Source organism: Kogia breviceps, chromosome 3, assembly GCF_026419965.1.
Source record: "Kogia breviceps isolate mKogBre1 chromosome 3, mKogBre1 haplotype 1, whole genome shotgun sequence".
Taxonomy (NCBI): Eukaryota; Metazoa; Chordata; class Mammalia; order Artiodactyla; family Physeteridae; genus Kogia; species Kogia breviceps.
The window spans coordinates 42980221-42992567 of record NC_081312.1 but is presented as its reverse complement, the minus strand read 5'-3'; the positions used below and the strand labels follow the sequence as shown (position 1 = coordinate 42992567).

Genomic DNA, 12347 nt, shown 5'->3' with positions numbered 1-12347 from the left:
TTATAGGACAAAGCAGTGATAGTGAAGATCTTCCTGTCCTAGACAATTCAAGTAAATGTACCCCAGTAAAGCATCTTAGTGTATCTAAGCCCCAGAAGATTGCACGATCTCCTGCAAGAATATCCCCTCACATCAAAGATGGAGAAAAAGATAAACAGAAAGAAAAACATCCGAATTCATCTCCTCGGACATATAAGTGGAGTTTTCAACTCAGTAAGAAGCTTATAGAAAACTTTAATATATATTACAAAGTGGTATATATTTTGAAATGTGAAAATAAGGAATAATGATTAGCAAATTCATTTATTTAGGTATCCTAAATGTTGTCTTATTAATAATCACTACTTATTATCTTAAATACAAATCTGTGTCTTTTCATAATATTAACTTGATAAATATTGATGGGAGAAAGCTCTCCAGTTATGGAATGAGACATGTAATGATTTATATAAATTGATGAAACTTAAATACCCTTTCTTGTACTGACAATTGGAAATAACTAATAAATGAGGAAAACATTACAAAGACACTATTTGGATAAATACAATTATAGATCAGAGTTGCTGTGTGTTGATGTTTCTTGTTCTTTTGTGATTATTTCAGTAATACCATCATTAAGTAATACATGTTTAGTGGAATATTTGGGATATATATAGAAATCTTATTCATGAATTTAATTAAGGTCTTCCATTTTTATAGAGCCTTATTTAGTGTACTGTTAGGTTTTAATAAACTAAGGCTTTTGTTGATTTATAAGTTGGACTTCTGATAGAACTGCCATCTGTTTTTCTCATAGAATTATTTTTAAATCCAAATTAACTTTTTTTCCCTTTTAGATGAATTAGATAACATGAACAGTACGGAGAGAATCTCTTTTCTCCAAGAAAAACTACAGGAAATCAGGAAGTATTACATGTCTTTGAAGTCTGAAGTTGCAACCATAGATAGGAGGAGAAAAAGATTAAAAAAGAAAGACAGAGAAGGTAATTTGATTATAATTTTTCTTCCCCCTATTTTTCAAATATATATCCTATCATTTTAGAAGATTTAGGTTTGCCACTTTTTAATATAGTATATATTTATTAATTGTTATCTTTAGATTCCTAGAGTTTTCTTCTTTGCTGCTATTGAAGTGAGTCAACAACTGAATCAGAATGAGACTCTTGAAAGAGATTGTGAACTGTTTTACAAAATGTCACTGCTCAACATTTATTGGCTGCCTATTAACAGGCACTATGTTTGTCATTATGGGGTTCATCAAAATGAAGAGGGATATGGCTTATCCTCTAGGAGGTTATCTTGTTGAGATCATAAGTCATTTCCTAAGCAACTACTATATAAGATAGTTCAGCTTTACAACATTAATGCACTCATACCATATGCCAGGCCCTCTTTCAGGTGGTGGAAGTACAGAGATGAATAAGATACAGACCTTGATCTCAAAGTCTTAAAGTCTAGTGGAACTGTATGTTGAGGGCCCTGAGAACAGGAGTTGGTGGAAAGAGAGATGACTTCGGAATAATCATGAGGAGAGAATAGCATCTGAACTAAACCTTAAAAATGTATAGCATTGACTTCTAGTTAAACATTGACATCTCATATCTACCCCAAGCCCAGACCTCACTAAAATAATAGTAAAGAAAATTAAAAGCCCTATACCCACAAAGACGAGAGAATGTGACAGCAGACTGACTATGGTGGACAAGAAATGTCAGCAGCATATCTTTTGGAAGCTGAGAAGCAGACGGACTGTAACTGTCCTAGCAGATGACAGAATGCTAAACACCTAAGCTTGTTTATCCTTCTAGTGGGACAAAACAGTGAGAAGCAAGCTAATTCATACTACATCACCCCAGAAAAGCTCTGAGGACAGTGTGAGGTGTGAGGATGAAAATTGGAGATGGTTTGAAAAAGAAAGGAGAAATTGGATCCTTTCATCCCACCCTCTGAAGCAAACTACCTTTTCCCCTAACTCCAGCAGAAAATAGGAGATTAAGTTATTGGAGGCTGAGAGGGATCAACAGGCTTATAGAAAGACTCAGGGACATCAGCCATAGCTGAAGGTGAGGGTTAAGTGCTAAACCAAAAGTAATGAGCTTGAGTGAAAGTTTCCAGTACTAAATGATGAGACTCCCGTCCCTTTTCCAACCAATGATCTCATCTTCTTGTCTCTCTGAAAGCTGGTAACCAAGCTGATGCTCATTCCTGGAAGGAGATTGAAAGATTCCTCTGGAGACACTGGTCAGCCCAAGGGAAGTGATCTCACATAGATACCAGCATTTGGAGGTTCCTGAACCAAAAAGCAAAATCCTTACAAATCACTATGTGTGCACTGCCCAACATTTAAAAGCCGGCGGCCTCATGTATAGCCTCCAGTTAGCTTTTTAATGCTCCCCCTTTAATATGGAAGCCACAAGACCAGATGTTTGAGGAAAGCCTTTACATAAAGACAGAAACCAAAATATTCAATAGAAAAAAGGAACTTGGACAATGTGCCATATAAAAACAAACTATAATTAATATCCAGAATTACAGGAAAGATATTGCAGTCTTGAAACAAGAATATGATACTATCAATGAAATTCAGAGAACATGAAGGATCTCTTAAAAAATTAAAAATATGATATTTGGAATAAAAAATAAATAAATAGAAGGGTAAGATAGCAAGGCTAAAGAAATCCCAGTAAAAGATCAAAAAGATAATAGGAGAGAATAACCAAGAGAAGTATAGGATCTGGCTGGGAGATCCAACTTCTGAGTCATAGGATTTCTAGAAAGAGAACACTGAATAAACATAGGAGGAAGCTGTGATCAAAGAAATAAGAAAAACTTCCAGAACTGAAGGAGATGGGTTAGAAAATTGAAAGAACTCCCTACGACTTCTATAAAGAATGGAGGAAAAAAATCACACCAAAGCACATTATGAAATTTCAGAACCCTGTGGATAGAGGTAAGGTTCCAAAAGTTTACCATATAAAGGTATATACAAAAAACTGGGTCTCAGAACAGCGTCAGATTTCGCAATGGTGACACTAAAAACTAGAAGCCAAGCTATGAAGATAACATGACATCCAGCGAACAAGGAATCCCACATAGGAAAACAGTAAGGAAAACCTCAAGGTGATGGCACATGGAAGCCCTAGAATGATGACTGCATAACAGGCCTACAAAGCAACTATTTCAGGAATAGGATGGAACAGGAGGGGAGGGCTCTAGGAGGGATGTCCCTTTAAGAAAAAAACAGTAAATTATCTGATAGGCTTGCCCATCTTGAGAGAAGTTTTCTATCTATGGTAGAGAATTAGGGCATGAATTACTAATAAAATGGCCTGTGTCATATGTGGTCTTGAATCATTCTACTCCAAGTCCAGCAGTTTTCAATTCCTGGAAATATAATGGAGCAAAAGGAAAGAGATCAACCTTCCATGTTTGTTCTTTTCTTTAAAAACTAAATAGCAAGCAGTCTTTACAGCATTTTTAAACACAGAAGAACAAGTTAACAAATTGAGCTTTTCTTCAGAGAACCTTCAACGGCTTTGAGTTTCCTAAAGGTCATATAAATTCAAACAACTAAAAAGATGATTTTCTTATAGTCTTCTTCCCTTTTTTGTTTTCTTAATTGTTGTGTGTGTGAAGTGAGTTATTAAAGTGAAACATTACTTCTAGCACACATATTAGAATTTGTAGTAATGAGTTACATGTCATTTTGGCAGTACACACATTGAGGGATGTATAAATTAAGACTTTAAGTAAAATAGGAATAATTGGGCAAAGATTAGCAGTAGATAGGAGGGCCCTGCAAAGAAAAAAGTAAAAACTAAAAAATGACAGAGCACCTGATGCATAGAGTAATTATCTTTAATCCATGCTCCATGCTCCTGGAGAGTTTTGGTAAAGTCATTTGAAGACTTTTTCTAATCACTCACCCACATTTCCATCCTGATCCCATGATTCTGATACCTGACTTACTACTTCTTGCTTATGAGAGTTTTGTGTCCATCGGATATATTGGGACAGGATAAAGATAGGAAGCCAATGGTTAGCTGGTTAAAAGAAATTCTCTAGGATAAGTGAATTCTTTTATGGTCCTATAACCCAGAGATAAAGCAGGAATTTGCTATAGTGAATATTTATCTCAGGTTGATCTCATTTCTGATTTGGGACAAGGTGAGTTTCTTTCAGGGATCTTTCAAGTAGGGATTTAAGATTTTATATCTCTTTAGTCTTTACATTTTCTGGTGCCTTTTTTGAACTGAGTTACTTAAGTGATGAGAGACTGATTCCACTCAATTGAACCAAACAAAATTTTTGCTGACAAAATGTTGTTATTCCTTCATGCACCATTTAAGAGGACTATAATTGAAGTGAATAATGTTAAGAAATTTATTACTAATTTGCCAGTGGCTGGGTATCTTTGTGTGATAGTTTTCGGGTCTAATGTAGCTTTTTTGATTCTACAGTGTCTCATGCAGGAGCCTCCATGTCATCTGCTTCATCAGACACTGGAATGAGTCCCTCCTCATCATCTCCCCCACAGAACGTACTTGCTGTAGAATGCAGGTGATAAATGTTTTCTCTGCCTTCCCAGCAGTTTGCTGCCAAGGACATAAATCCCAAATCCCTGAAATACAACCACAGAGAGCACTCAACTGGTTTGACATTGCTAAGTATATCCTGTACACTTTTCCAGGCTGGATTGTATCTATTCCCTTCTCTTTTCTTTTTTTTTTCTGTTGCAAAACAATAAGCTGATTAATAACTGAAGTTTAGGCAGCCTGCCATATTTGTCATAATTTTTCCTTTTTAATTTTTTTTGGTTTGTTTTGTTGTGAAGATAGAAAAAGGGCACTTAGCAAATTTGAATTTGTATAATAAAGCTTTCAGGTGTTATAGAAATCCATAGACAAGCAAGTGCACATGATAAACATCAAAATATCCAGCTAAATAGTTACTGCTGCACTTTCACTGAGATGTATTTGAACACTTGGTGAGTAGGGGGTTTATGTTGTGTTTTTTTTATTGTTGTTGTTGGTTTTCTTTCTTTTTTTTTTTGTGTGTGTGGAAGCACTTGCTATTTAGAACTGCCAAAGTATATGTTCAGCAGTGTGCCCAGGTTTAAGGTGTAAATGGGACAAAATAAATTGTGAAAGGAAGTGTAGTTGACTGAAAACTACAGTTGTAATAAGTCTTCCACTTTTTATAGGATTTTTGAGCACACAATTATGCAAATATTTTAATGTTTATTAATGTTTACAGTGGAATTGTGAATAAGTTTTCAGTGGACTATCTTATCCCTTGACAAAAATATTTTGTCTTTTTTCTATGTAATTTCAGAGTTTTTATTTTGTTACAAAAAGACAAAAATGAAATATATAACAACAATGAAGTTATTTAACAAGATTTCTAAAGCTGAAAATTTTGTGTAAAATAAGGTATTATCTTGCAACTTGTTAAATATATTTATTCAGACATTGGATGTTGTATTTTTATGTATTTTTTAAAATATTAATAAAATTGAAAAAAAGAAAATTCTAGGTTAATTCACTCTTCGAATGACAATAGCTCTCAGCTGTCCCTTTTACAGGAGGTTGCATCCAGCGGCTTTGCCTGTACTGAAGGGAGTCTGTCTCAGTCCTTCAAACAGTGTAGAACTGTAAATGGGCATCTGGATCATTAAAGTATGTCCTTGTTTAGAAACTTTGGCAGTCCTAGTATTTAAACTGTTTTGAGGATCAAATTTTTGGTTGCCCTTAAGATATTTTGTCACAGTTTTTATGTTTGCTATACTGCCGAATAAATTTATATCTCCCAAAGTTGAGATGCAACAACTAAGTAAAGCAATTATGTATGCTTTGTTTGTGAATTGTTTCACAGACTGATACATTTTGTAAATAATTCTTCCAAAACCATGTATTTAAAGCAGTTTTGCCATATACATTATGTAAAAAGGTGATTTTTTAAAATCAGTTTTTAAATTCATGTTTGTACATTGAAAGGGGTTTTTTTAAAACCTTCTTTCCTGTGTTTAATATGCGTAGAGTAATAACCTAGATGCTCTAGACTGTATATCAGGATCTGATTTACAAGAACAGAGTCAGAGCCAAACACTAGTGATGGCATAGCATTACTGAAATCATTGTTTCTTAATTTCATTTTACCACATTGTGAACTTGTGATTCAGATTCCTTCCATTTTCGCAGAGAATTAAAAACAAAAAAGTACTCTTGTAAAATGCACTTTTCTGTCTTTTCTTTGCAAAGCAGAAGTATTTCAATGTAAAATAAAAATGGAGCTCAGTGGGCAGTATTAATAAAGGCCATGTTTTAAACATAGGCTTTATATTTTAGTTTTCATTTAAGTGATTGTTTTTTTCCCCTAAGTACCAATAACTCACAGTTGGAAAACCAGACTGCATAAAACAAAGCATATTCAATATATTCTTCAGTCTCTACAATTAAATATTTCTAGTACTTAATTATAAGAATTTTTAAAGTGCATCATTCAAATACAGTTGGAACTAGGAGGCAACTTTAGATTCATACATTAGATATTTTAATGATTTATCAGCTTGAATATTGTCCTTTCTAATCAATATAAATCTGGTAATGATGTACTGGGATCTTGCTACAGAGAGTAAAATTATAAATTTATGGAATGAGTATATAGACACTTAAAATCCTTTTATTTTGGGGGGCTGGAAAGGATTATGAAAGTTACTGAATTTTGTAAGAATATTGACTAGGTATTAAATTCAAATATTGATCATATTTTGAGATTAGCTAAATTCTGAGTAGATAGCTCTTGCATATGACTAAAAAAATAAAAACATACTCTTTAATATCTAAAATGGAAGGTGCTATCTATAAAATCAAGTTATTTGAAGATTATGGAGATTTCTGTTTTAATATTCCATGTGTGCTTTTATTATTGTTCACGTTAAATTTCTAGTTTCCCTGCCCTTCACTAAGGAAGATGTTTGTATTTAGCACATATATGCTATGTCTTGTACGAAATTGCTTTTAATTGGAAATCTTTATGCATCATGCTATTAATTTGCTTATAATATACCTTTCTTAAATGCCCTGTAGTATAACATAGCTGTCAACATTGTGAAAGCATTTGAAGCTATATTCAACCACACATTTTAGAATTCAGTCATCAAAAATTTATTGGGTATCTTTGATGTGCCAGGCATTGTGCTAAGGCTCAGGAGACCTAACAGTGAACACGACAGAAAAAAGTTCCTGTATTTGTGGACTGCATAATCTAAAGAGTTACATGTTAAACAATTATCCCATGTAATTCTTTTTTTAATTAATTAATTAATTTTTGGCTGCGTTGGGTCTTCATTGCTGCGTGCGGGCTTTCTCTAGTTGCGGTAAGCAGGGGCTACTCTTTGTTGCCGTGCATAGGCTTCTTGTGGTGGCTTCTCTTGTTGTGAAGTATGGGCTGTAGGCGCACGGGCTTCAGTAGTTGTGGCACACATGCTCAGTGGTTGTGGCTCACGGGCTCTAGAGCGCAGGCTAAGTAGTTGTGGCACATGGGCTTCGTTGCTCCGCGGCACATGGGATCTTCCTGGACCAGGGCTCTAACCCATGTCCCCTGCATTGACAGGCAGTTTCTTAACCACTGCACCACCAGGGAAGCCCCCATGTAATTCTTAACTGCAGGTGTGATTAGCATATGAAGTTATGGTGTGCCCAGAGAAAATGATACAGAGCCCAACTAGTTTGAAGGCAAAGATGGTCTGTGAAGACTTTGCAGAGAAAGCAACAGTAAAACTGGGCCCCAAGTGGGGATTATAAATTGGTTAGACAAATGGGAGGAGAGATATGGTGAGTAAAATGCTCAGGCACACTGAGGAGGAGAAATTGGTGGTAAGAGAACAGACCTGAGGCAGAAGAAGCAGGAGCCAGGTAAAGCAGAGTTATTCAGGCATTGCCTAAATCTTATACCTGCCCACCTTGGCCTCTTGCTCCTTCTGTCCCCCCTCCCCCCGCATCCCTACTTATCCAGAGCCATTTCTTTTTTTCTTTTTTTTTTTTTTTTTTTTTTTTTTTTTTTTTTTGTGGTACGCGGGCCTCTCACTGTCGTGGCCTCTTCCGTTGCGGAGCACAGGCTCCGGACGCGCAGGCTCAGCGGCCATGGCTCACGGGCCCAGCAGCTCCGCGGCATGTGGGATCCTCCCGGACCGGGGCACGAACCCGTGTTCCCTGCATCGGCAGGCGTATTCTCAACCACTGCGCCACCAGGGAAGCCCCAGAGCCATTTCAAGAGCCACTTTTCCGGGAAGCTTTTGCTGACTTCTTACCATCCCCTAGAATATCACACTCTTTTATGCTCTGATAGCATTTTCAATCTGTATTATTTTACCTGACAACTCACCTTGTATTGAATATACTGCATTTACTTATGCCTGTGTCTTTCTACCCTACTAGTTGTTTAGTTCCCTAAGTACTCCTCAGTCACAGGGGTATCCCACAAAGTGCCTGGTCCGGCATCTAACGTAAAGTAAGATGGTCAAAAATTATGTTTACTTAAATTGAGAAAGATTACTTTTGAATTGCCATTGTATTTTTACCAGTGATCCTTATGCACAAAGTCAGACATTTAAAAGTTGTCTTTGGTGTTCTTTTCACAAAGTGATTTAAAAGTATCATTTGAAAAATGTAAAACTTGTTTAACACTCTAATCCCCAACTTAAAATATTCTTAAGCTGATGAGTTCTTTTTCCTCCTCTCCTTGTTTCTTCTTCCCTTCCCTCTTCCATTACTGTCATGCAGTTACAAACAGACTTTTGTTCCATTACAGGAAGACTACAGTATGTGATAGCATTCATCATTAGTGAAGGTTGAATGACTCTTCAAATGGAGTTTGCACTAATAGGGAATTTCTAACAAATACATACTTGGTGTTTTCAGCATATAAATATTTTTTTAGTCCTTCACATTTATTAACAAAATCAAATGATGTTTTTTCCATGTTGAGAAGGACAACAAAACCTTTTTTATTCATAGAGACCCATTATATCTTTTTAAACAGGATAAGAAGGGCAGTGTTTATGATTTTGGAACTTGTAGTTAACATAATTATGAAGCCATCTTCATTTTGTAATCTATACCATGCAAAATTCATTTTAAAAAGTTCTACTTTTGAAAAACTTAAGGAACTTCCATGTAGATGTAATAAATGATTACTCTGCACAGGTAATTGGATTTCTTCTCAAGGCTAAGTTATATTAAACAAGGCAATCTGATTCAAGAGTCTCACCAGTTTAGGGTTGCCAGATTTAGCAAATAAAAACACAGGATACCCAGTTAAAGTTGAATTTAAGTCAAACAACAAATAATTTTTTAGTATAAGTATGTCTCATGTAAAAATTATTTATCTGAAATTCAAATTTAACTGGGCATCCTATATTTTAGCTGCAAATCCCACAACTAGTTCCTTTACTGTTATATTCCAGTACATGTTATCCTCTAGAGAACCTTGGTCTCTTATGGAGGATAAGAGTCATTTATAACTTAGCTAACTCTTTGAACATGGGTAAATCACTTGACCCTTCTAAATATCACAACTATTAGAACTGCTAAAAAACAAAAGCATCTGACAATATCCAGTGCTGACAAGGATGTAGTGCAGCTGGAACTCTTGTGTGTTGCTGGTGGGGATGCAAAATGGTACGGTCATACAAAAGTTACTCCTAGGTGTTTACCCGAGAAATGAATATTTACAGTGGCTCTATTCATAATTATTAAATGTCTTGTCATAGAGAAGTTTTTAATTTCTCTATGCTGAAGTTTCCCTTGGTTTCCAAGGATGAATGGTCCTGGGAAGTCCGTAAGTGATTTCTAGAATTAACCATTTCTGTGATGCAGTCATTATCTCCACAATTGGCCCTATAATAGTTAAGCTTTAACAAGATAGTTGTGAACACAGATTTTACTGGTAGTGTTCCTTTGATGGGGCACCTTTCCCACCAGTTGCTAACTGCTCTCAGAAATTCTCTTTGATCCTTATCCAGACCTACTCAAATAAAAACCTAAACTAAATCTGACTGCATTAAAATTAAAAACTTCTCTATGATAAGATATTTAATAATTATGAATAGAGCCACTGTAAATATTCATTTCTCGGGTAAACACCTAGGAGTAACTTTCGTATGACCGTACCATTTTGCATCCTCACCAGCAACACACGAGAGTTCCAGCTGCACTACATCCTTGTCAGCACTGGATATTGTCAGATGTTTTTGTTTTTTAGCAGTTCTAATAGTTGTGGTATTTAGAATGGTCAAGTGATTTGCCCATGTTCAAACAGTTAGCTAAGTTATAAATGACTGCTTATAAATCCTACTGAGCAGAATCCCAGACCCTGTATAAGTTTTCCTTAACCATACCAAGTGTTGGGGAGGATGCAGAAGAACTAGAACTCTCTTACCCAGCTGGTGAGAATACAAAATGGTACAAATACTTTGGAAAATTTTTGGCAATTTGTTAAAAATTTAAACATATACCTAGCCATTTCACTCCTAGATATTTAGCCAAGAGAAATGAAAGCATGTCCACATATAACAACTTTAATAACAAATACTTAAAACAACCCAAATGCCCATCCACTGGTGAATGGATTAATAAATTATTGCATATCCATCCAGTGGAATACAACCCAGCAGTAAAAAGGAACAGATGATACAGGCAACAAATTCGATGAATCTCAAGATAATTATGCAGAGTGAAAGAAGCCAGTCAAAAAAGAGTACACACTTTGACTGCATTTATATAAAACTATAGAAAATACACAGAGAGCGACAGAAAGCAACTCATTGGGTTCTTGGAAAGTTGGTGGGGATCGTGGCGTGGGTGGCCTGGGAGGGAGAGATTACACAGGGGCCAAGGAAACATCTGGGGGTGACGGTTGTGTTCATTATTTTGGTTGTTGTGATGATGGTTTCATGGGTGTACACATATGTGAAAATTAATGAAAGTGTATACTTTAAATGTGTGCAGATTGAATGTAAAGGAAAACAATCTTCTAAAACAAAAAAGCATAGGGAACATGTAAACCCAAAGTCACTGTGGTTGGCTAGTACAAAACTCAAGTTTAATCAAGTCAGTGATTTTTTTTTTTTTAGCCTGGGGAAAGCAAGGAGAGATTTGTGCTTTTTCCACCTACATATGTTACTACCCTTTTGAGGTTCCTTCATCTGACCAGAAATCTTAAGATCTTCCTGCTAACATAGGTAAAACAGACCCAGTATATTATTTTTCAGTGTTGGGTATAAATAGAAATCCTATTTTTCATAATTTACCAAACCTAATTTATGTAACATTTTCCTCTAATTTCTGAACATTTCTCAAATATCTTTTTGAAATACTGATACTATTAAATTGAATATTTTACTGTAATGACTTTGAGTAGTAACTCTTGAATTAGATTTTATATGACCTTCATTTCTTGTTACTAGAGTTTATACTGTTTCATTCTGTTTAAGTTGCTAGTTTAATATCCCAAGATTCCTGCCTTATAGTTTTATTATACTTTCTCTGATTCACTGTGTCTTCAGCCTCCATCTGTTTTCTTCATTGTTTCAAGGTTCCTTCTCTCCTCAGTGCCAGTCACCTGCCTCACCTCCCTTTAGCCTTCTCTTGGAACACATCTTCAAGCATTTAACCTGGCCCCTGGCAATTTTGCTGATTTATATCTTACTAGTCCTAAATAATTGACATAAGAGATAAGGAAATGGTTAATGTCTAAAAGAGAGTAATAATATTAAAAGGACTTTACATGCAGAAATCAGTGGGGGTTTGTTTTTCATTCATTGGATCAGTAGAGTCTTTCATACCATGTACTGCTCTGGTAGAATAGTATTTTAGCACAGTGGACTCAATTTGCCAATAATAGACTTCAAAAATAAAGAACTATCTTTAAAATTGATAAGCCTCTAGCCAGGCTGATTAGGAAAGGAAATAGAGAAGACACAAATTACCAATGTCAGGAATGAGAAAAGTGGCATCACTGCAGATTGTATCTATAGTTATTGTAGGGATAATAAAGGAATACTATGAACATCTCTATGCTAATAAATTCAACAACTCAGATGAAATAGAAAAATTCATTGAAAGACACAAATTTCCTAAATTTACTCAAGAATAAATATATAACCTGATTAACCCTATATCTGTTATCAAATGGAATTAATGTTAAAAATCCTTCCCACAAAGTAAAATCAAGGTCCAGCTTCACCGTGAATTCTACCAAACATTTAAGGAATAAATAATACTAATACTAATTTAAGGAAGACATAATACTAATTCATCATCAAACTCTTCCAAAAAATTGAAGAT

General features: G+C 35.3%; 1 protein-coding gene across 2 annotated transcripts in view; it reads left to right on the top strand.

Moving 5' to 3' along the window:
* The window catches only part of ARID4A (AT-rich interaction domain 4A), a 61205-nt gene extending 54973 nt beyond the window's left edge, over positions 1 to 6232 (top strand). For both annotated transcript variants that reach the window (XM_067028418.1, XM_059059637.2), the window contains exons 22-24: positions 7 to 213; positions 837 to 983; positions 4461 to 6232. In XM_067028418.1, the coding sequence (XP_066884519.1) occupies positions 7 to 213; positions 837 to 983; positions 4461 to 4564 (458 nt within the window). In that variant the 3' untranslated portion in view covers positions 4565 to 6232. The remainder of the gene's footprint in view (positions 1 to 6; positions 214 to 836; positions 984 to 4460) is intronic.
* Positions 6233 to 12347: the final 6115 nt, after the last annotated feature.